This window comes from Hemicordylus capensis, chromosome 2, assembly GCF_027244095.1.
Source record: "Hemicordylus capensis ecotype Gifberg chromosome 2, rHemCap1.1.pri, whole genome shotgun sequence".
Lineage (NCBI taxonomy): Eukaryota > Metazoa > Chordata > Lepidosauria > Squamata > Cordylidae > Hemicordylus > Hemicordylus capensis.
Window position 1 is genome coordinate 331,956,313 of NC_069658.1, and position 25,599 is coordinate 331,981,911.

The 25,599-nt window shown below is 45.8% G+C and overlaps 1 protein-coding gene across 2 annotated transcripts; it reads left to right on the forward strand.

The window, feature by feature from the left end:
* Positions 1 to 2,948: 2,948 nt before the first annotated feature.
* On the forward strand, positions 2,949 to 24,397 carry CLTB (clathrin light chain B). 2 transcript variants are annotated; one of them, XM_053289846.1, is made up of 6 exons: positions 2,949 to 3,377; positions 7,232 to 7,278; positions 16,278 to 16,395; positions 17,753 to 17,864; positions 18,549 to 18,602; positions 21,274 to 24,397. In XM_053289846.1, the coding sequence occupies exons 1-6, from the start codon at positions 3,185 to 3,187 to the stop codon at positions 21,443 to 21,445; spliced, it is 696 nt and encodes a 231-aa protein (XP_053145821.1). In that variant the 5' UTR covers positions 2,949 to 3,184; the 3' UTR covers positions 21,446 to 24,397. The 2 variants fall into 2 exon arrangements, with proteins under 2 accessions (XP_053145821.1, XP_053145822.1); XM_053289847.1 differs by lacking the exon at positions 18,549 to 18,602.
* Positions 24,398 to 25,599: the final 1,202 nt, after the last annotated feature.

The following is a 25,599-nucleotide window of genomic DNA, read 5'->3' on the forward strand; positions in this document are numbered from 1 at the left end:
AGCAAAGAGACACCTTTTAATAGTGGAGAGTCTCTTCTATTTAGCAGGTGAACAGCAACTAACCCAAACACCAGAACAGCATTTTTCCAGTGGCTGTTGCTGGTGTCTACCTTATGTTTGCTTTTATTGGTGACTCACATTGGTGAGATCCAGAGTTGCCAGAACCTAAGGGGTATACTCGTGGGTCAAATGGGCCGTAAGCCAGAATTTGGCTTTTAAAAAGCCAAATCTGGCCACCAATTCAATGGGAAAATGGAACCATCTTATTTCTATCTATTTCCCCCCTATGTGAACTGCTTCTTTGTTAGCTTTTTGTTGAAAAACAGTCTATAAGTAGTAGTAGTAGTAGGGCTTTGCTGCAGTCTGGATGAGCCCTCAAATCACAGTGCTCTTGGTGGGCAAAAAGGAGAGAGATGGTGCTCATCAGGAGTCCTCTGAGTTCTGCAGACTGAAAATCAGGTTGCTAGATTACAACACAAAGATTCTATCTGTCCCTTTAAAAATACTGAGACAGGCAGTTGAAGAAGATGCAGCTACTTTACCATCCATTTACCACTCACCCTTTCCTTAGGGCTGCTTCACATGTGATGGTGTCAAGTATGTAGGAGGGAACTAGAAGTTCCAGAGAAGCACATTCTTCTGGTGTGAGCCACAAGTTGTGGCCATTTTGTGACATCTGAAGCTGCCAGTGTGGGGTGTTACCAATGTCAGGTACATAGAACATAGGAAGCTGCCGTATACAGAGTCAGACCATTGGTCCATCTAGCTCAGTGGTGTCTACACAGACTGGCAGCAGCTTCTCCAAGGTTGGAAGCAGGAGTCTCTCTCAGCCCTATCTTGGAGATGCTGCCAGAGAGGGAACTTGGAATCTTCTGCTCTTCCCAGAGTGGCTCCATCCTCTAAGGGGAATATATTTCAGTGCTCACATGTAGTATCCCATTCATATGCAACCAAACCCTGCTTAGCAAAGGGGACAAATCATGCTTGCTACCACAAGACCACTCTCCAGGTTGGCAGAGGGAACCTGACATTAGCAACTTGACTTCAGATGACATGGAAATGGCCAGAATTAGCTGCCCGTGCCAAGAGCATGCGTTCCCTGTTACCTCCTACATACGTATTTATTTATTTATTTATTACATTTATATCCCACTCTTCCTCCGAGGAGCTCAGAGTTTTTTTTCTCTCCTCACAACAACCCTGTGAGGTAGGTTAGGCTGAGAGATCCATGACTGGCCGAGAGTCACCCAGTGAGTTTAATGGTTGAAAGGGGATTCAAACTTGGGTCTTCCCGGTCCTAGTCTACACTACTCTAACCACTACACTATGCTGACTCTATGCTGCCACTGTTACATGTGAAGACACCCTTAGAATGCTCTTTACAAGTAGGACTCTGGTTTTATCTTGCAGCAAGCAGGCATGGAGGGTGAATGGGTGGCGGGGGGGAGAGAACAATCCAGGAGTCCAGGACACCAAAGGCAGCAGCGCTCTCTCTCACAGACCTTGCACAAATAAAGGGACAGACAGGATCCCTGGGTTGGGAATCTGGCAACCTAGCTGGGAAGCCTAGAAGTTTCCCATCTTGTGAGACTATGTCGCATGGAGAGCTATGGGACAGTAACTAATTAGGATAAAGGAATAGTGCTTGCTTACTGCTCAGGAGCACTTCCAATTGCTGTGCAGAAAATGTTCACCCCAGACACATACAGAAAGGGCGGTGGAAGAGAAAATTTAAGTGGTTATTCTCACATTTCACTAGAATGTATTTTAAAAGTGATACCACCACTTAAGCTGGGAGTGGGCTAACTTTAGTCTCAAGTGGTCTACTTTCTTTCTGTTTATATCCCTGTGGGCTGCTGGGGTGTATTAAATTTTTTTTTAAAGCAAGTGTGCATATTCAAAATCTTTTAACAGCTCAGCATAACTTATCTGTTTAAGTAATCTCGAGTATGCAATCATCCTTAAGAGCCTGGGAAGTACCCTGATACTTCCCAATTTAGCATTCTTCCCAAGTAAAGAAGACCAGACAACCAGCATGCACTGGGTAGTCCATTGGAAACAGCCAGTGGGTTTACCATCAGGCTGTAAACTGTATTCTGCACTCTGACTTAAGCAGAAAACACTCCCTGCTTCTTGCATTTCCCTTGTTTTTCTAGCATGTTTACATGAAATACAGATTGCAAGTTCCTTGTCTGTGTTTGTTTTCTGTTTGTACATAAACAAAGAACAAGGAATACAGGGCTGTGTATTCCTTGCACAAAACAAACAACAAATTTTTGCAAAAGGCTAACCCAAATTTTGCACCAAGAAAGCCGAAGTGTTTGACCTATAGATATTAAACATATTTGCTCACACACAATCAAGTCTATCTTTGAACTGTTAAGAGCTAAAATGTTTTAAAAGAAAAGGAGAAGGAGAAGGAGAAGAGAACGAGCCGGTGTAGCAATTAAGGGTGTTGGACTAGGACCCGGGAGACCCGAGTTCAAATCCCCGTTCAGCCATGAAACTCACACTGGGTGAGTCTGGGCCAGTCCCTCGTCCCTCAGCCCAACCTATCTCACAGGGTAAACATATTCACGTTATGTACATCGTTCTGGGCTCCTTGGTGGATGAATGGAATATACATGGTTATTAAAAAAAAAAAAAATCGGAATGCTGTGACTTCTGCATCCAACACCGATGTCATTGCCATCACGGGAACTCTGCATATGCACAGAAAGCCCTGTTTATAGACAGGCACACACCCCCCCCCCCCAGATGACATAGGAGTCCATGAGTCTGGGGATGGATGCTAGGGTTGTTGTATCACGTCAGAACAGCCGTCGGGTCCTCCCTCCCGTCCCGATCATGGCCAAACGGAACTGCTCGGAGGAGGTCCCTGGAGTGCTGGGTCAGCCCAAGCGAAGCTGCTCGAGCCACACGAGTGCTTCCCCCTTGCGGCGCCAGAGTGCCTCCGCAGTCGGGTTGGTGAGGTCACCTCCCTTCGCCTCGCGGGCTGGCCAGGCTCCTCCTGCGGCAGCCGCAGTGACAGCTGAGCCCCGGTTTCCTTTCCGCGGCTTGCCCTGCTGCTGCTGCTGCTGCTCCTCCGTGGTCCTCCTCGGTGCGCCTTTGCAGCCCGGGCGGTTGGCTGCTCGCTGCCCATCCGTGAGAACGAGCAAGGCTTGGGGCGGGCGGGGAAATCAACATGGCTGATGATTTTGGGTTCTTCTCCTCCTCGGAGAGCGGGGCAGCCGAGGCCGCAGAAGAAGACCCGGCAGCGGCTTTCTTGGCTCAGCAGGAGAGCGAGATCGCGGGCATTGAGAACGACGAAGGCTTCAGCACGGCCGAGGGGGGCCCCGGCGGGGGCAGCAGCATCCCGGAGGCGGAAGAGCTGTCGGGTGAGTGCGAACGAAGGAGGGCAGGACGCGCCGCCGGGAAGGGGAAGCCAGAGGTGGGCCCACGCTACGGAGCCGGGCTGGGGCTGCCTGGAGGGGGGTCCTCACGGGCCGGGCGCTGCTGGCAGGGTGACTTGCAGCAGCCCCTCTCCAGAGGAAGCAGCTGCCCCTTCTGTCAGGGGCAGCAGGCAGAAGAGTGGCGAAAAGGAGCTGTGGGGTAGTAGACCGCGGGGGGATTTCTCACTCGCTCCTGCCAGAGGACAAACACTGTGGGGAGAAGGAGGCTCCTCGAGGGAGGAAGACCCTGCAGCTGCTACAGCAGTCCGGCCTGTCCCCAGAGAGGCTCTCTTCTCTCTCTTGGAGTGCTGCTGTGTTGGCCTCTCACACAGGCATGGTGGAGTTGCTATATATAACCCGAAAAGCGCTTGCTGTCTTCGGCAGGTCGCTGTCCTTCCCATTTTCTATATGGGGGGCTGATGCAAAGAGATCTTAACTTGCCCTAGTCCGCCTAGTGAGTCAGTGGCACAGGAGGGACTTGAATCCAGACCTGCCAGTTCTGTCCATGCCGGTTTTCCACCCTTCTTCCTAGAGTCTCAGTGAGGTGTTCACACAGAATCTCCATGATGGGCACAGAATCTTTGGGTTAGGGGCCAGCTATGATCTGGGTTCAGGAGTCTCACAGGAGGCAAATGCTTCTCACTATTCAAAGCATCCTCTGCTAGCTGTGGAGGGAAAGCTAAATGGACAGCATCTTTCTGCTAGCAATAGGCCCAGGGCTAAATAGTCCCAACATGACCCAGCAAGAGAGCTCTGTTTCCTTGGCTAATTCCTTCCTTGAGTGAGACAAGCAAGCAGGCAGGCACCTATTAAGTTCAAGTGCTAAAGAGAGGCTGTGGGCCCCATAGTGTGGGGAGGGCCTAGATTATCTGCAGGTGCATCACACATGACAGGAATACTGAATCTCTCTTTGCTTTGGGAGGAGTCCCTACAAACAGTTGCCAGACCAGACTTAGTCATCCTGGGTGTAGCCAGATACCTGGGGTGTTGTTAGGGAAAGGAGGTATTTCTGTGAGGAAGTGCCATGAGGAAAGGCAGGGACATGTTCTGTGAGGACAGGGACAGCCCATGGAATGTCCTTTGTAACTGTTACCCCTTGATTTTAGCTCTGCTTAGGGTTGCCAACTCTTTTAAACTGGTCTGCTCCTGGGCCTGATTCCCAGAAATTTAGCAGGTGAAGCTTTCCCCACCCTTTATCTCCATGCCAAGAACAGCCTTGCTTCCTTAATATCTGCATGTCATGCTGCTGTTGAAAGCACAGGAGCAGAATGAGTAAAAGACTAGCCTGTCCTGACTCTCCTTAGGCAGGAACCCTGAAACTAACTTGTTCCCAAGCAAGAAAGTTACACTCTTTTGCCACAGTTACTGTTTTCGAAATCCTTCTGAGTTGAAGACACACAGTGTCCCCATCTTGACACTTCCAGACATACCCTATGTGAGCTGTCCAGGAGTCTTAGAAAAAGTGTGTTATTCTCAGTTTCTGAAATTAAAAGATAACCCTTATGTTTCTCAAGACACCAAGTCTGTATGTAGCAAGCAACTGCCCTTTAAAATAACAGGCATCTGGCAACCTCAAGTGGGACCAAAATTCTTCATGCTATGTGCCAATGGCAGGGCAGGGTTCTTGTGCTTTCAATAGCTACAAAAGGGAAGAATATTGATAACTGTAACCTCTTCCTGCACTTCAACACTTGGATGGGAAAATCTATCCAGGTCTAATTCACCTGCACATCTTCCAGTTCCATACATGGCATCATTATCTTGCTAACAGTGTCCTCCTATCATCTGAGAGAACATTGAGAGTCAGCGTGGTATAGTGGTTAGAGTGCTGGACTAGGACCGGGGAGACCTGAGTTCAAATCCCCATTCAGCCATGAAACTAGCTGAGTGTCTCTGGGCCAGTCACTTCTCTCTCAGCCTTACCTACTTCACAGGGTTGTTGTGAAAGAGAAACTCAAGTATGTAGTACACCGCTCTGGGCTCCTTGGAGGAAGAGCGGGATATAAATGTAAAAATAATAATAAATAATAATAATAATCTGCACACACCAAAACAGGACAGTTCCTTCAGAAGAGAATGAATGGGCATAAATCAGACATTGGAATAGAAATACAAAGAAATCAGTGGGGGAGCATTGCAGTTTTCAGACCTCCCCCCCAAAACAACAACAACAAGAACAAAACAGATGAGTCATTTATTGCCAAATTTTCAAAACAGACAAGGGATGATGGGAAGGTTCAAAGGGAGGGCTCATGTTACAAGTTTATAATGTGCCCAAAGAAATCATGCATGGGCACCTATCATGTCTTATCCCTTCAAGCCTAAGCCCTGATTTCTAGAAACTCAGTTCAATTTAACTTAGTGGGGACTTACTTCTGAATAAACATACTTGTGTATTATGCTGTTGACCTTTTTGAAGACATTTGGCTTCTAATAACATTCCATGCAACTTTAATCTCAGCAGTGTCACCTACTCACAGGCACTCAGTAGTTGGCTTAGATAAAGTAGAATGACTCACAGATTGCTACATGGGTTTCTTCTGAGAAGGTTGCCCTGAAAGAGTATCAAGCAACCTACAGCCAATTGCTTGGTTATTGGGGTAATGTTTTGGGATGTTGGAAGAGTGGGGTTGAAAATTCTTTCCTTCACCCTCTTCTGTCCTGTTATTTCAAATCTTGGCACTCTGCTCTCAGTTTTTCTGGAGACTTTGTAGCTTTTCATGCAGTTCCTGTGTTTTGCTGTTCTTTTCATATACTTCCCCCTGACATGAAAGTGCTTCTCCAGATGAAGCCTGCTGACTGGTATATTTGGTGGCCCAGTCAAACCATGTGAAGGCCAGAGGCTGACCCTCTCCTCTGATCTAATCAAAGCTGTTACTGATATTGTATCACACCTTGGGTGTACGCTGATGGGATCTGAGCTGTCAGTGACTGACTAGGATAGAGATCTTGGGGTCATGGTGGACAGTTCCTTAAGAGTGTCGACTCAGTGCGTGGCAGTAGTGGAAAAGACAAATTCCATGCTAGTGATCATTAGGAAGGGGATTAAAAATAAGAATGCTAGTACTATAATGCCCTTATAGAAAACTATGGTGTGGCCACATTTGGAGTACTGCATACAGTTCTGGTCACTGTATAGGACATAAGTAGAACTAGACAAGGTGCAGAAGAGGACAACCAAGATGATCAGGGGCCTGGAGCATCTTTTTATGAAGCAAGGCTACAGCATCTGGGGCTTTCTAGTTTGGAAAAGAGGTGACTACGGGGAGACATGATAGAGGTGTACAGAATTATGCATGGAGTAGAGAGAGTGCACAGAGAAAAATTTCTCTCTCACACACACACACACACACACACCACTAGAACCAGGGACCATCCCATGAAACTGAAGGTCAGGAAATGTAGGACCAACAAAAGGATGTAAATTTGCACACAGCACATAATTAATCTATGGAATTCTCTGACACGGGATGTGGTGATGGCCACTAGCTTGGATGGCTTTAAAAGTGGCATAGACAAATTCTTGGAGGACAGGTCTATCAATGGCTACTAGTCTGGTGGCTATAGGCTACCTCCAGCCTCAAAGGCAAGATGGTTCTAAATACCAGTTGCAGGGGAGCAACAGCAAGAGAAAGGGCATGCCCTCACCTCTTGCCTGTGGGCTTCTCAGATGCATATGGTGGGCCACTGCGTGAAACAGGATGCTGGACCTGATAGGCTATGGGCCTGATCCAGCAGATCTGTTCATATGTTCTACCACCTGCCATTGACTAACACATTTCTCTTTTCTTCTTCTGCAGCTAGTTTTGAGAACACAGGAACCACTGTGAATGGAGATGTCTTTCAGGTGAGAATCCATGTGCTCTGGTTGATAACGTCCATTTCACTTCAAAATGAACGTTATCCAGCAGCAAGGGCTGCCTGGAAATGGGCTCCGGAGAGCTACCCGAAATTGTTTTTTGGGGGGAGGGGGTGCCTGGGGGTGGAGTGACCCTCTTACTAACTGCTGGTCCAGGAACCGGTGCATGAATAATGTATCGGTCCATGACTCCAAAAACGTTGAGAAACACTGATTTAGAGGGCAGTGTTGTTATGGAGAGAGTTTATGTTTGCAGAGAGAGAATTAGACCTCTGCTAACTGAGCAAAGAGGCTCCTTTCAAAGTGGTGATTCTCTTATATTTAGCAGGGGGAGAGAGCAACTGGCCCTATCCAACCCCAGCACAGCATCCCTCCAGTGACTGTTGTTGGTGTCTGCCTTGTGTTTCTCTTTAGATTGTGAGCCTTTTGGATCAGGGAACCATCTTGTTTGTTTGTTTTTTTCTGTGCAAATTTTCTATGCTTTGCAAACTTTTGTTGAAAAGTGGTATTTAAGTGGTAGTAGTAGTAGTAGGAATTAATTTGTAGGTTGTAGGGTGCTGTGGAATTGGAAAATAAATGGAAAATTGTGTCAGAGTTTATGAGGAAAATATGAGAGGCAAAGGGGGAAAGAGAGGATTAAAAAATGTTGGGTACAGAAGGCATCCCTAAGTAGAACTGTAATGGAAAGGGCTTTTGCTTGAATTTGTGGTGTTTAAAATGTAGATAAGCATATCTGCTTTTCTTTTTTCTTTTTTTAACTATCCTAAAGCTTAAGGAAGATTAGTGAGGCTGTTCCTGTATCTGTTCTCTCCCTCCCTCCATGGAAAGGATTTCCAGCACCATAAAACAAATTGCAGGAAGGCCAAGTTACTGACAGGGTCTTCCCTCATATAAATTTTGCCACTCTCCAACTTCATGCAGCTTCTGCAGCTGAACCACATGGCCGGTGGGCACTGATGCTGCTCTTTGTCAGGGATGAGTCAAAAGTTTTACCTGGTAGCATCACTATGCAAATAGTGCTGTTGCTGTGGGGGTTGAGTTGTAAAGAGTGGATGTGATAACCAGGTGTACGACACATGTCAGCGATCTAGGATTGGCTGCAGCTCCCTGCTACTGTGTATATTCAGTGGAAAACTCAGATTTATTGGTGTGATATACTATTATCCTTGTAACATTTCTTCTCGCATTTACCCAAGGTCCATCCAGACTGATGTTATCCGTGGATTATTATTTTTTAAGTATTTAAAGTAGTATGGCTATTTGGTCCATTCATTCAGTCACACACACACTTTCTCTTCTGCAGTGTTGTGACTGTGCTAAATAATGTACAGGACCTACTGAGATCCAATATAAACACCGACCCCCTCATGTGAGCCTGGCTCTGTGGAGACCATCACTGGGGGTCTGGGTTTAGGTTCCTGGGACTCCTCGGTGCTCTGTTCATCTATGCTGCTGGGGACCCTAAATCCTGTGCCTGAGCAGCTGGTGCTGGTGATGAGGATTTGTTCAGCTTTCCCCCACCAGAATCTGAGGCTTGGGCATCACTGAAGGTCAAGGCCATGACACCACTCTTGACTCACTGGCTAATGGCAGTAGGCAGGGTGGTTGTGAGTCACTGTCCCCTACTGTCCCCAGGACAGTATCCTAGGCCTGATAATCTGCCACTGGAGGAGACAGCCTTACTTATCTCATTATGAGGTTGGCCCTGACAAACACTGCCCATTAGAGTGCCATCCCAAACCAAGACATATTGGCAAGTCTACCTGCTCAGCTGTCTGAAGAGGCAGCAGCTGCTAGGGAGCATTTCACTTCCTCCTTGTTGTGGTATCAATCTGGTTTGTAGCCGCATAATCCCATTGCAGATGGGCAGACTTAATTAGATTATAGGATTGGAGGAAGAGTGGAGTGTAATCCAATAGTTACGTTCAACAGCACAAGCACCACTATTTGTGGGAACAGCACTCTCCACTTAACTGCAGCTGCCACCCCCAGACACAAACCTCTTTGGAGACTGGCTGCTCAGCCCCAAAAAGCAACTCTCTTCCTTCCTGCCCACCTCCAGCAGTGTCAAATCCTAAGAACAACTTATTGGCCATAGACTTTCATAACCAGAAAGCTGGCCCACACGTGAACAGTCAGGCTGCAATTTTCTGAAGTTTGAAGCAGACTGGGGAAAGATTGCACCTAAAAGGGAATGGAATTACTTGGTAGGAGCAGGGTAGACGTCCGATTATTATAATGTGTAGTTCCGCCTTGCCGTTCTTGCAAATGGAGTACAGCACGTTGGCAATTCACCTATGATACTGTGTCTGTGGCCAAAAATATTTCAGGTGTATCAAGCAGAGAATTCCAGCTGTTCAGGCTCGAACCGGGGATGGGGCAACAGTCTATATACTAGTGAATGTGAGTGTGTGTGAGAGAGAATATTTGCACATTCCACAAGGAAGGACAGTTGTAGGGCTACAGCCATTCTCTTTGAAGGAACTGGGACGGAAAAGGGAAGGGTGTGTAACTTCTGGGAAGAGTTTGTTATTGCAGGAGGTGGTTCCCCAAAGATGGAGCCAGTTTGGTGCTACCCTTGAAGCTAAAACTCAGAAGCTCTCAGCGGCCAGAGGACTAATGCGAACATTTAGGCCATCCCTGCCTTATCAACATTACACTTCATGTTGCTATTAACCAGGATTCACATTTCACTTCTCTTTATGAAGAGAGAGGCTCTACACACGATCGGTGTATAGAGCCTAATAGGCCTCTGCAGGGAGAGCAGGTCAAGCCAGATAATCAGGAGGCAAGCCCTGGGTGGCCAGATCAGCCGCCCTCACAATTACCAGGCTCCATAATGGGGCAGGTAGGGGCGGTGGGGATTGGGTGCCTCCCGGCCCCTGGAAGTCCCAGAATGCCCCATGCAAGCACACAGGGCATTCTGGGTAACCTCCCAATGATGGGAAGCTTGTTGTAGTCTCCTGGTCAGGAGGCTCCTCGTGAGTCAGTGCGGTGCATAGTCACGTGGAGTGCTTGCTCCGCTAACCTCATTTTAGGGGAGGGCTACTTTGGTGGGCTAGCTGCTGTTGAGCCACTGGGCTCGCAAGGCTGGTGGTTCTCAAGATGGGGGAAAACCGGGCTGGGCTCCTATCATGAGAATAGCCTCATTGTCTTCTTGTTTACCTCACTGCCTCTTACGGAAATCAAGGTGTGGTCTACAATCTATCCCATAATCAAATTATGCCTGCACTGTATGCTTGTTGCAGCATCAGGAGTTATAGTAAGGAAGTCCAAACAAATGGGGCACACTTAGAAAAAATGAACTAGATATGCTTATTGTCTGCAATTGCCAGTAGGATATCATGGAAGCTAAAGGGAAACTTGTAGGAGATTGCTACAATAAGTCCTTATAGTGCTGGGTCATTCCCTACTTTCTAATTTTTGTTTTTATTTAATGTATTTCTATCCTGGTTTTTAGGGCAATGTCCTCCCAAGGCAGCTATCAATAGTTTTGGTGTTTGTTTGTTTTTTAAAATAAAATATACATTCCATTGTCCAATAAATTACAAAAAAACAGTAAAACCAAACAGCAACCATAAAATAAGTAAGTAAAAACATTTAAAAGCTTGTGAAACTGGAAGGTTTTTAAAGCTTGCTTAAAAACGGAAAGCATTATCTGGACTGTAATGGTAATAATTCCCTAGGAACTTTTATCAGCTGTCTCTTTCTGGTGGTGATAGCTGTCTTAATTCTTCCTTAGTTTTCAGCTGCCAAACCTGAAGGAGATTCAGGTGGTTATACTCCAGAGACAGAAGAGGAAGAGTAATTACATATTTTTTTTAAAATGTGGGCCGGGCCAGGGCGGGTCGCGATCCTTGCAACATAGGTAGCCGTGTTGGTCCATTAGGGGGAAAAAACCTAAATGCCACAATTTGGAAATCCTTTCATTAGGACCAACCCAAATGGGAGAAGAGCTTGTCTTGTGATAGTAAGCATGAATTGTTCCCTTTGCAGGGTCCACCCTGATTTGCATTTGAATGGGAGATGTGAGCACTATAAGATATTCCCCTCAGGGGATGGGGCTGCTCTGGGAAGAGCATGTGCATGCTTGCAAGCAGAAGGTTCCAAGTTTCCTCTCTGGAATATCTAAAATAGGGCTGAGAGAGATTCCTGCCTGCATCCTTGAGGAGCCACTGCCAGTCTGTGAAGACAATACTGAGCTAGATGGACCATTGGTCTTACTCGGTATAAGGCAGCTTCCTATGTTCCTATGACCCAAAGTCTTTATCCACACAGTTTCAAATTCTCCGGGAATACTTCTAGATGGAGGAAGTTTTTGCAGAAATTTCAGTGAACTACTGCAAGAACTGCTTGCTGGAGTCATTCTTGGGTATCCACACACCAAAGGAATTTTTGTACTAGTTCTTCCTGGCTTTTTTTTTTTTTTTGGTCTGCATGGGAGCAGACGTTGCAGCTTGCAGTCCCTCCCTCAATTACTCCTCCTAAGCTGCTGTCTGCATGCATACACACATAAAAAGTCAGGATGTCTTGATGTCCGATCTCTCTCTCTCCCGCCCCCTCCCACATAATACAATACTTAATCCTGAGTGGTGCTGAAGGACCTGGTGCAAGATGTCAGTATTGTGGTGCAAGATGTCAGTGTTGTGGAAACTTTAGGGAACAGTAACCATAATGTGATCAAATTCAGCGAGCATACATGTGAGGAGAGAATTGCCAAGGAAGTCTAACACAGACACTTTGCATTTCAGAAGAGGAAACTTCTCTAAAATGAGGAGTTTGGTGAAAAGGAAGGCCTGCTCAAATGAAGAGAACAGAATGCAGGGGTGTAGCTATAATTGAGCAGATGGGTTCAAAGAACCTGGGCCCCCAGATCCACCCCTCCCTATTTTCTTCATTATCTCCCTCGCTCCAAGGGGTCACCAGGGAGGGGGCGAACACGGGCCCCTTCTCCCCTAGCTATGCCCCTGACATAATGGAAGACAAACTGGCAAAAGAAAAGTGAGGAGACAATAAGGGAGGCAAAAAGAGAGTTTGAGGAACATTTAGCTAATAGCATCAAGGGGAATAACAAAAACTTCTTTAAATACATCAGAAGCAGGAAACCTGCCATGGAAGCAGTTGGTCTGTTAAGATGACGAGAGTGTGAAAGGGATTATTAGGGAGGATGTGGACATTGTAGAGAAGCTAAACGGGTTCTTTGCATCAGTCTTCAGTGCAGAGGATACTCAGCGTATACCTGTGCCTGAACCAAGCTCCTCAGGGACAGAGGATAAATAACTGAGTCAGATAGAGGGAACGAGAGACGACGTTCTAAACTGTCTGGAAAAATTAAAAACTAACATATCACCAGAGCCAGATGACATCCACTGGAGAGTACTTCAAGAACTCAAATATGAAATTGCCATCCTCCTTGCAAAAAATATGTAATTTATCCCTACAATCAGGCTCTGTACCAGAAGATTGGAAAGTAGCCAATTTAACACCGATTTTCAAAAAGAGATCTAGGGGCAATCTAGGAAATTACAGGCTGGTTAGCTTAACGTGTGTTCCAGGCAAATTGATGGAAAACATTTTTAAGGATAAGATTATTAAGCATATACTGGCCCTACCCACCACCAGCACAGTACCTCCAGTGACTGTTGTTGGTGTCTATCTTATGTTTCTTTTTAGATTATGAGCCCTTTGGGGACAGGGTTCCATCTTATTTATTTGTTATTTCTCTGTGTAAACCATCGTAGCCATTTTTGGAAGGGCAGTATAGAAATCGAATAAATACAGAAGAACAGGCCCTCCTGAAGGAGAACCAGCATGGCTTCTGCAAAGGTAAATCTTGCCTCAGTAACCTCTTGGAGTTTTTTGAGAGTGTCAAGAGTTTTGTGGATGAAGGCAATCCAGTTGACATAGCCTGGAATTTCAAAAAGCTTTTGACAAAGTGTCTCATCAAAGACTCTTGAGAAAACTTGGTAGTCATGAGATAAGGGGGAAGGTTCATGTGTGGATTGGCAACTTTTTGAAGGACAGGGAACAAAGGGTAGGAATAAATGGATGGTTCTCTAAATGGAGGGAAGTAAGAAGTGGGGTCCCCCAGGGGTCTGTATTGCGACCAGTGCTTTTTAATTTATTCATAAATGATCTAGAAGTTGGGGTAAGCAGCAAGTTGGCCAGTTTTGCAGATGACACCAAATTATTTAGGGTAGAACAATCCAAAACAGATTGTGAGGAGCTCCAAAAAAAATCTCTCTTAACTGAGGAAGTGGGTGACAAAATGGCAAATGAGGTTCAAGGTTAGCAAGTGTAAAGTGATGCATTTAGGGGCAACCCCCCCACACACACATTTCACATATACATTGAAGGGGTCTGAGCTGTCAGTGACTGACCAGGATAGAGATCTTGGGGTTGTGGTGGAGAGCTCCTTGAAAGTGTTGACTCAATGTGTGGCAGCTGTGGAAAAGGCCAATTAAATGCTTGGAATCATTAGGAAGGGGATTGAAAATGAAAATGCTAACATTATAATGCCCCTATACAAATCTATGGTGCGGCCACATTTGGAGTACTGTGTACAGTTCTGGTCACCATATCTTAAGAAGGACATTGTAGAACTGGAAAAGGTGCAGAAGAGGGCAACCAAAATGATTAAGGGTCTAGAACACTTTGCTTACAAGTCAAGGCTACAACACTTGGGGCTTTTTAGTTTAGAAAAAAGATGACTGAAGGGAGACATGATAGAGGTCTATAAAATCAAGCATGGTGTGGAGAAAATTGATAGAAATTTTCCTCCCTCTTGCATAACACTAGAATCAGGGGTCATCCCTTGAAACTGATTGCCAAGAAATTAGGACCAACAAAAGGAAATACTTTTTCACACAATGCATAATTAACCTATGGAATTCTCTGCCACAGGATGTGGTAATGGCCACTAGATTGGGTGGCTTTAAAAGGGGCATAGCCAAATTCATGGAGGACAAGTCTTTCAATGGCTACTAGTCTGGTGGCTATAGGCCACCTCCTCCTGCCTCAGAGGCAAGATACCAGTTGCAACTAAATACCAGTTGCAGAGGAGTAAGAGCAGGAGAGTGGGCGTGCCCTCAGCTCTTGCCTGTGGGCTTCCCACAGGCATCTGGTGGGCTGCTGTGTGTAAGCAGGATGCTGGACTAGATGAGCCTTGGGCCTGATCCAGCAGGGCTATTCTTATTTTCTTATATTTCTGGAATTCTGATTCACCCCCTCACATATTTTTATTCATTCTTCTATTGCACCGGAATTACAGGGAAGCCCCTCGCCTCCAACTTTATTAATATCTTAGACTTTCAATACATTACTTCTCATAAGTAATACATTTACTCTACATATTCACTGTCACAGAAAAGTGTGAAATTACCTCTGCATTTTGGGTTGCCCCCCCCCCCCCCAGCCCTGTCAGCTGACAAGGCAAAAGTGCAGGAAAGCTGTTGCACCAGTGTTGCACTAGGCCAGTATAACACTAGAACATTGAAGTGAAAGGAAAGGGTATTTTTTCACCTGAAAAAGTGTGTGTGTGTGTGTGGTGGGGCAACATGACACTTAAGGGTTAATCAGCAATAGCCAAAACAAGCCTGTGAAGCTCGGCTGAGGTGAGCAGGTGTACTTGAAAACAAGTATAACCTTCTGTGAAGTTTCTGTGACTGTGAGGGAAGAAAATGGTTTTGTGTATGCAACCCATACTGTGGGCATGTTCCAGTCCTGCAGCTGCCTTATTTATTTGCCCTCATTATTGGCCCTTAACTAAAGTTGAGCACGTCTAGTAATTCCCTCATAATTTTAGCTTGATACTGAAAATTGGCTCTTACCATGGCAACACCATTTGGTGACATCAGAGTGGTCTTAGGGCCAATAGAAAGCCAATTCTGGGTCTGCTCAAAGGAAGATCTCCACAGCAGGATACTAGCCCTTTAAGACTGACTGTGACATAGCAGGAATGACATCACAGAGGCACAGTTTGCAGTCAGTCTTCAGAATTGTGGGAACTTCTCTGAGGCACAGACATTAAAGTCATGTTGGCAGTGCATAGCAAGTTCTCTAAGGCTGGGCAGGTACATGTCGGATGAAGGAGTTCCACGCACCAGGCAGCTTAAAAATGTAGTTTTGAGGAGGGCCAGTTCTTACAAGCTTGCAGGCAGTTGTGCGAGGCCCCCAGATGGGACAACCTCAGACTATTCTCATGTTTCTCACCTAGTTCAGTGAATGAGCCTTGGGAAAAGATGGCTTGTGTCTACTGTCTACAGTATTAAGACTTATCCTTAATTTTGTGGTGGATAGTGCCAGGTTGTGGACGGCCATGGGGCCAAGCCCTGTATTGGGCCCTATTAATGGGCACCCCACTCTAGAGAATACAGGAGTGATAATGCCATTATAATAACTGTGGTTGTGATGGAAGCTTTTATCCCTCCCATCCTCCAAGAACAGGGGAAAGAGGAGCTTCTGCCATGTCTCCCCACCTTGGCCAGACAGACTTGCATAGCAGGCTCCTGCTTCTCCCACCATCCCCAGTCTCCATCAGCCAATAGGACACACAACAGAGGCCCCTCTTCTTCATAACCGATAAGGGTGGGAAGGAGCAAAGTTGCCATTACCACCACTCTTGGCCAAGGGACTTGCACGGCAGCTGCTCCTTCCCCTTTCCTCCCCTTCATCTTGTGGGAGTATCTCAGAGGCCCTTAGAGGCCTTTGTGGGGGTGCTCACATTGGTCAAGGGGAGCCAGATGAAGGCAGTGGTGGCATGTGGCCAAGTCACATCAGTGCTGCTACTGGCTACTGGGGCTTCAGGGGTCAGCTGAGTGGGCCCTCTGGTGTGGGCCCTCAGCCTAGCTTGCCCTGCCACTGTCCCTGCTTCTCCACATGGTAGAGATTGGGGGTTTATATCTTCATGCTCCTCACAGATGCATTTCTGATTGGGGTGGATATGGGACCAGAGTCTGGACTTCACACACTGTTACTTTTGCCTGAAGGAATCCAATGGGCCCACAGATGCCTATGCAGCCATTGCCCGAGCTGACCGGTTGACACAGGAGCCTGAGAGCATTCGAAAATGGCGAGAGGAGCAGAAAAAGAGACTGCAAGAGTTGGGTAGGAATTGCTATGTGTGAAAAACAAATAGAAACTGTATGCATTTATATGATGAAGATGTAGGGATATGCATGCAATGAAATGAGAATGGTGATGTTATGGGGAAGAAAACAATGTATTTAAAAATGGGGAAATTTGAGGCAGGAAAAAGGTAGGTTAAATGGAGTGGATATGTAGAAGAAGTGAAGAGGCTACAACATGTTGGGAGAGGAAAAGAAAAATGAAATATAAGAAAAGTGGGAGCCAGGATGGGAAAAACAGGGACAAAAGACTGAGTGTGATGTCCCCACAGTTGAGAAGTGGGGGAATTAAAAAGATAATGCAACCAGAGAGTGTTGGAGCCAGAGTAGGAAGACAGGATGAAAAGAGTGGACATCAGAGGTAAAAAACTAAACACTGGCTACAAGACTGACTCACCCAGGGTGGGCTATTGTATGGGGTTCAGCTGGTGCTGGGTAGACAGCACCTGTGGGTCTCTGTCATAACTGTGGGACTGAATAACCAGGTGAGCAGTGATTTATCTCCTCCTTAGCTCCTATAGTTTGCACACCTCCCTTATTTAGGAATATAGGAAGATGCCTTCACTAAGTCACACCTTTGGTCATCTAGTTCAGGATTGTCTACACTGACTAGCAGTGGCTCTCTAAAGCAGGGATTCTCAACGTTGGGTCCCCAGATGTTCTTGGACTTCAACTCCCATAATCCCTAACCAAAGGCCACTGGGGCTGGGGGATTATGGGAGTTGAAGTCCAACAACATTTGGGGACCCAACGTTGAGAATCCCTGCTCTAAAGGTTTTAGGCAGGAGTCTTTTCCAGTCCTACCTGGGTCAGAAAATTCAATGCTAGGGATTGAACCTGGGATCTTATGCATGCAAAGCAGGTGCTCTACCAGTGAGCTATTTGTTTGTTTGTTTGTTTGTTTGTTTGTTTGTTTATTTAGCACATTTTTATACCGTCCTAACCCAAGGTCTCAGGGCGGTTCACAGGGCTATGGCCCCATGCCTGCTTATTTCCACTAAATAAGTAGGAATCACATGGTCCATGGAGCATGTGCTACACCAGCACATTTTCCTCCATGTGTAGGTTATGCCTCTGTTCTTTTTATCTGTGGCTCCAGCTCCCTTCTAGGCTGACTCCTTCCTCTTAGGCTGTGTAGGTGAGTTCTGTTTGCTGACAGCCTCCCCCAGGAGCATCCCTGTTCAAGGAGCCTCTCCCTTGCTACAGGCCTTCAACAGGTACTTTGGAGTGAGCTTCCCCTTCTCATGTCATATATATCAGCTTTATATGTCACTCAGCTGGCTGCAAATTCCCTTGACATCTTCCCACCTATCAATCATGTATCCATCTTGTTGTAGATGCTGCTTCCAAGGTGTTAGAACAGGAATGGCGTGAAAAGGCAAAGAAGGACTTGGAAGAGTGGAACTTAAGGCAGAATGAACAGATGGAGAGGAACCGGGCCAACAACAGGTACAGCTGGGAGAGAAAATGTCTCCTACCCAAGTTCTTGCCCCTGCCAAAAACAGTAATAATAAGAGCTTATCACACCCCCAAGACTACCAGAATACCTGAGGCTCATGCCGGGTGCAGGGTGCTCAAAGGGCAGTTTGGAAGTCAGTCATCATCCTGGGATGAGTCTGTTCCTCATGCCATTCATGCTGGTAGGTTGTAAACAACACACTGAGTTATGCCAAACAGTGGATTCTGGTCAGAGGGCTTTGCCAGGCAGCAGGATAAGTGGCTCCAATATGATCTGCAACATGTAAGCAGCCACTTCTATGCTAGCTGCTGGATGGAACATCACATTCCTCCGACACTGTCAAAATAATAATCTCAAATGCCCTTTACTGCCTTTAATCAACAGAGTTAATATTTGGGAGATGTCATCCTCTTACTTCTCAGAAACTGCAGTCTCTGCTTCAGAACTGCCACTGTAGAGGCTCCTTGACAAATGTTTTGTCTCCTATTTCTTCTAAGCACTTGATGACTAGTGACTCTCTAACAAACTCACTGAAGCACCTGTGCTATCCTGCAGTGCCTAATTCTGTTGCTCTACCCACTAAGGGTACCACTAACCCATCTCTCTCTCTCTCTCTTTAACTCTTTGCTGCCTCTCTGCTCTGCGCTTTCTCCTGTCTCTGGGTCGTGCCATAGGATTGCTGACAAAGCCTTTTACCAGCAGCCGGATGCCGATGTGATTGGCTACGTGTATGTCTTTCTTGTCTCCTTTCCCCCTCCCTTTTCGTGAAGGGATCTGAATGTCTATGTAGATGATGATGGTCTACATTTTCTAGTTTTAAGGGAGATTGTTAGTTACACAAGTGCTCACGGGGGCATTTGCCTTTTACCAGATATCTGACCAGAGAAGGGGTTTCAGCAAATATGACAGGCTACTAAGTTAACACTGCACCAGATCCTCCCTCTATGGAGAGAACCTCCAAAAACTCACACTCAATGCTAATCAGATTTGACTGGGTAGCCTCCCTGTTCCCTTAGGAAATCCAACATTTCTTCATTGTTGTTATACTAGATGCCATTTCTACTTTTCATAGCCAAGAGACCCACAAGTAGTAATATTTATGTACTGGTTTCTTGATAAATGATGATTCCTGATAAATAATTGGTGCCTGTGTCTTCTCTTTCGATAATCTGTTCATTATCCCAAATGAAGTAGGAATGAATATTTTGTTCACTGGGGGAGCAGGGAAGTGAGGATTAAAATGGTGAAGAACCTGTCGCAAGGAGTGTCAGAGGAGATACTGGGAACTGATGTATGTGAAGCTACCAATTGGTAAAAGTGCACTTTCTGACACCAGAGAGCACCTGATCCTCAAGGATAATCAGGTGTTCATAAATAATGTTTAGTATATATGCCTCGTATTCCCTTAGTGCTTGAAGTGCGGGATATAAAATGTAAATAAATAAATAAAATAAAAGTGCTTCATACATTTTAAAAGAGTAACCATCATGCAAAGTAGTCCAGTATCATGATCATTCATATTACAGATGGAGATAGTGCTTTGATGAAATGCCAGATCTCAGATTCTGGCAATGTTCCTGGAAGCATAAAATCCTAGGAGTGTTGCCCATAGCTATGTGATCCTCTGTCAGAGGTCTGGTAACTTGGAATGATATCTTGGATATCCTGCTTGCTGTTCCAAATAAGCCTCTAGCTTCAGGTGTGTTCACACAGGCAGCGAATCTCAGGGTCCTGTAAGCAAGGAGGCAGAGCTATCTCCTGTCACCCTCCATGCTGGTCTGTAAACATGAGGGTCCCAGGTCACGGTCTAGGGAAAACATGATACAGCAACCTTGCTGAAGCTAAGCAGATCTATATATATCTGATCAGTGCCTGGATGAGTGACCATTTTGGACCCCTATTACACTGCCTTGAGTTCCATAACAGACAAAAGGCAGGATATACATGTAATAAATAATATATACTGACCATTTGAAATATTGCTTGTGGCATTATTTATATGCCCAGAGCCTTAGCTAGTTACTTTTTTCATGCTACTTACTTGTCGCATGGAATCCAGATAATCTGGCAGTGTGGCATGCCTGTTGTGGGAATTTCACATTTTTCTACCACACACAACCCACTACAGTTCTTAGCAAATCTATCTGTAAAGGTAAAAGGTAAAGTTGTGCCATCAAGTCGGTGTCTACTCCTGGTGAACAGAGAGCCATCTGGTTGTCTTTGGTAGGATACAGGAGGGGTTTACCATTGCCATCTCCCATACAGTATGAGATGATGCCTTTCAGCATTTTCCTATATCACTGCTGCCTGATATAGGTGTTTCCCATAGTCTGGGAAACATACCAGCGGGGATTCAAACCAGCAACCTCTTACTCCTTAGGCAAGTTACTTCCCCGCTGTGCCATCAGGTATCTGTAGCAGTAGTAAATACTGTGTGAAATGAGGTTGCTCACATGTTAGAGCCACCTCAGCTGTTGCATAGTGCTTGTGATATCATTTTGAGGAATGACAAAATCTTCCTCCTCCTCTTGCCTGAGCCAATCTTTGTTCCTTGGAAATATTTTGTTTTATTTTGAATAATTTAAAAAAATTGTTAGAGCAGACCTGCACTACTTGGAAATCACAGAGCTGAATCTATCTCACCAGCCTTTGTATTGTGGCCTGCTAAGTGCAACCACCTTCTTTTTGCAGTCCCAGGTAGGAGCAAAAACAAGAGGGTTATTGAGCCACAAGATGGTGGACTTAGGAACATAGGAAGCTGCCTTATACTGACTCAGACCATCTAGTTCTGTATAGTCTACACAGACTGGCAGTGCTTCTCTAAAGTAGCAGGCAGGAGTCTCTCTCAGTCCTGTCTTGGAGATGCCAGGGAGGGAACTTGGAACCTTCTGCATGCAAGCAGGCAGGTGGCCTTCCCAGAGTGGCCGCATCCTCTAAGGGGAATACCTTACAGTGCTCACGTGTGGCCTCCCATTCAAATGCAAACCAGAGTGGAGCCTTCTTAGCAAAGGGGACAATTCATGCTTGCTTCCACAAGACCAGCTCTCCTCCTTTCTTCAACTTGGTGGATAATGCATTGTGCAGGCATGCTCTAGCAACAAGACGACAAAGACTCCACCCATGCCACTTTTTATCTTAAGCTTGTATCAATCCACAGTGGTTTGAGGATATGCTAGAACCTCTGAGTACACACATAGTCTATGAGTTTGCTGTCTTGGGGCTCTCTATGCCTAAACTTGCAAGGTCTATAGTCTCCACACATAAATGGGAAGTGGAAATTTGTGGGATCTCCTTCCATCAGGGAAACTGACCAAAACGTCCACTGTGTTGAAGCAAGGAAATGTGACAGCCGGCTTCTTTTATGGTCCTGACTGTTTGTTACCTTGCCTTCTTCCCCAGGGCCTCAGAGGAAGCCTTTCTGAAGGAGTCCAAGGAAGAGACACCTGGCACTGAATGGGAGAAAGTGGCCCAGCTCTGCGACTTCAACCCCAAGAGCAGCAAGCAGTCCAAGGATGTATCCCGCATGCGCTCAGTGCTGATCTCCCTCAAACAGACACCTCTGGCTCGCTAGCCTAGCCAAAAATGGTCTGGGGCTGGGGTGAGGATGCATATTGCTCTTTTGCCAGCAACTTAGCTGCAGCACAACAGGCTTAGACAGCCACCAGTAGGGGACACCAAAGCATCTCACCCCTGCCCCTTCCTCTCAGTATGTTTGCGTCACTCAGATTGGGTGGCTGCCTGTACCCCTCTCCTTGATTTTACTTTGCTTAAAGGGTGCATTGGTATCTTTTTACATATATTTATTAACTCTGTGGTTCCTTGAGCAGCAGCCTTCTTTGGTTCCCACCTCTGCTGCCTTCAAGAAAGGTCACTCCCTATTTCACAGTGATGGGAGCATTCACAGGCCTCCCTGTCCCTACACCCTGCAGGCCTAGCCCCCTTAGCCCATCCAACTTGGCCGGCATAGTAAGCAAAACACAATTCATCTTTCCAGTACTTTGCACCAGGGTTAGGAGGCAGCAGCAGATCAAAAGGCAGCACCATTTGCTGGTTGAACTTAAGGCTGCAAGCAGGATTCCCGAGTCTGAATCCCAGCTCTGCTGCTGTTTGCCCCAGTGCGGCGTGGCAACTCTCCAAAGTTGCCCATTGGGGGAGAGCTGGGACTTAGGAGCACTTCTCAGCTGGTGCATGACAACTTTGGCACTGAGAGGAGATAATGCCTGTTAGGAAATGGGTTATTCAGGGGGAAATGTGCAAAGGGGAGAGGGAGAAATGACAGAGGAACAAGTAACTCCAGTCTTGGTGTACTGAAATTGTAATAGAGGGGCTGAATACGAGATCTTGTGAAGTCATAAAACAGCCGCTGAAAAACCCACACCATTTTGGTGAGACCTACTGTACTTCCATTTAGTAGAATGTCACTTCTCCCGATCACAAAGATACCCATGAAGTCAAGAACCTATTTGGGCTTAGGTAATGAATGAGGGGAAGAAGATATGAGGGGGAACCAGAAAGCTTCCTTCACCCCACGTGATGGCGGGGGTAAGGGTGTTATTTGGTAATTGCCTAGCACACTACATGCAGGGACGTGATGTGGGGCTAACGGCAGTTCTGGTTTCTTCCAACGTGTGTGCTTCTAAGTAACAATAGAGGACAGGAGGGGGCATTGTTTTATTTGGGATCCTCTCCCATTAACACAGAAATATAGAAGGTTTTTAGACATCTAATCAAACCCATCACTACCACCACTGACAGTTAATGCACCCGGCTCAAGTACTAAAATTTAGATACTTTACATCTTTGTTTTGGAGCTTGTTTCCCCATCTAAACAGAGATTTGCTGACAATTGTATACTGACCTTGGCATGGCGCAGCTGATATCCTTTCTGCGGCCATTATGACCCTCTCCCACTAATAAGCAGGAAGCAGGTGAATGTGGGTCTATAGTTGCCATTGAGAGAAACTCCCTCCCTCAGTGGGTGAATGGCAAGCTCAGCAAGTGATGGTTTTTCTAGTATTTGTTCCTTTCCATGCTACAGGTCTTCCACTCTGCTCTTCCTCTTGTGTAACAGATTGTCAGTTTACCTCTTGGGTATAGCTCCTCTAATGGAGATTCTTCATTTTGAGCAAATATAGAGCAGGTAGCACTAACAGCAGATGTGAACAGGTCTTAAGAGCCACAGGCACATGTGGCCACAAGGCAGCTTGGAAATTATATGTCTTGGAGAGTCAGGAAAATATGGTCAATTAGGGAGAGCTAGGATGTCAGCTTAGCCTTAACTTTCACATATTGGGACTGAAGCATATTTTGGTTCATGAAAACTACCTGTAAGCTCTTCAAAGGTGGATTATATGGATTCACATCCCACCCCAGGTTGGCTTGGTATGGAGCTGATTTTGCTATTCACATCTATATTTATATAATGGTATTGTCCTCATACGTTGGCTTCACTACATTATTTTTGCACAATGGGATGTTTGTGAGAAAGAGGCCCACAGAGAAAACTTTGAAGACGCTTGAAATTTTCAAACTTTGAAGAAAACTCCAGAGAAGACACTTCTTTCAAGCATTTTCTTCAATACAATCACTTTTGAATTTTCCAGGTGGGCTATATCACACCAGTGCCTCATCCTGCAAAAATGATGCAATACAGCTCCCCTGTGAAGACTTTACACCATTAAGGAGGTGGGTTGATATGGCCCTTGGCATGTTTCACAGAAAGGGATAGGAGTTGCAGTAGGGAAGAGGCAGCTCTTTCCAGTGAGATACTCAACGAGGTATAGGGTTTGTGTTGGTTTTCTTAAGTGTGGGAATAGACCTTATACAGCCTTGCAGTATGGGGGTCAAATAAAGTGGCTTGTTTCTTTCCAGGGTATCTCAGGCCCAAGCCTTGCTGATCAATACAAAAGTGCTTCAATTTGAAATGTGATGTTTGTGGCAATCACACTACAACCATATGCTCTGGGCTGGTTCTAGCTAGGAGGTAAAAACGTAGAAAAAACAAAATACCTTCACAGGGCAGAGTTCCCCAGGGATGTTTCCTTTGGGTCTGTTACTTCTTCAGATACCTAGTCAGGGGATGAGCAATCCACATGCAAGTCTTTGTGAAGAGATGGAGTCAAAGAAGGGCCATAAAGTGACAAGAGAGACAGATTCTGGACTGGTTGTGCTGCTGCTGCCTTTACCATAATCAGCTACTGAGCTGTTCACAGCCTAAAGACGACAGCCAGGTTATGCTATCCAGGAGCAATGATGGTCTGACTCATCAGCCTTGTGGAAATCAGGCTGCCACTTAGTCTTGCACCCCAGCCTTGATATTTGCATTGGAGTCTGGGAGCAAGGAACAGCTCCTGCTTAGAGTCACCTGATCAGTCCAGCGTTTCACTACCAGTCCAGCCTGTGCCCCTAGAGGCAGCAATAGTAAGGAGGGCGGGAGTTTTGCCTGCAGCTGTCCTGTCCCCTCAGCTTAAGAACTGTGACTTTGTTAAACCACCTGTTATCAATAAACTGCCACTTCTCCAGACACAGAGAAAAGAGTCAAATAATGCTTTCTTTCCGTGCCTCTTATGTTGTGGGGAAAGTGTAGGGGCAATTAATGCACATCCTGGGCTCTGGGTCCTGTCAAACCCTTGTGCAGAGGGAAGAAGACAAATCTACATACCTCCTGCTGAATGGACACTGGGAGCTTCTACCCACACATAGCCTGATCTTAGGCATGTTAATTTGAGAGGAAGTCCCACTGTGCTCAGTGGCACCTACGCTAGGTAAACCACACAGAGCTTTGTTCCCTTAGAAAAAGTTCACATAGGAAGTTTATGAACACAAACTATTGTGTAGTCTGGGAGGAACATTTAATAACAGAGTAGATAACATTATTTGCCCCTATTTTAAAAACAGTTTCTAATGCCTGAAGTGTTTGTAGGGTATTTACAGCAGATATTTCTTCACTGGTAAATATAGATTTATTTATTTTTAAATAAGGTAATTCATGTTCACTAACTCTAAATCTTAAACATTATTTGACATTTTTCAGTGGGGAAAAATCCCTTTAGCTCTTATGTGAAAGAGAAGTTCAGTCTTATCTTTGCAAGCAAGTACCATGTTTCGCCAGCCCCACTGCCTGCCTGCACATTTGTCTCAGGACAAATAAAATGATGTCTGCTAAGTGACTTACTAGAAGACAATGCTAAATGCCATAGGTGAGCAGCCAGAAGCAAAGCCAAGTATAATGAACTTACGTTAAAAAGTCTTGTGAATGCCTCTCCTCCTCTCTCGCCCCAGTGGCAGACTGTCACTTTACATCAGGCCTGCTCAACTTAGGCCCCCCAGCTGTTTTTGGACTACAGCTCCCATAATTCTCAGCCACAGCAGCCAATAGCCAGGAATTATGGGAATTGTAGGCCAACATCTCCAGGAGGGCCGAAGTTGAGCAGGCCTGCTTTACATCAACATGCACTTTGTCCTGATTGTGAAGTGGCTACAAACTGCATTTAGAGTTTTACTCAGACCATGTAAGCACAGTGGCTGACATAACATTCAGTCAGCTATGCATGCTAGAGGGATGTAGGTTTACTGTTTCTGAGGCACTACCATCCTGTGGCCACTCTATGCAAGCTTAGTGCTGTATTAAAGCAGCTGCGACCTACTCCCATTGGGAATGATAAGAGTAGGTCACAGAACGCAGGATGCATGGAACCTCCCCAACTGTTGCTAGGAGCTTCATCA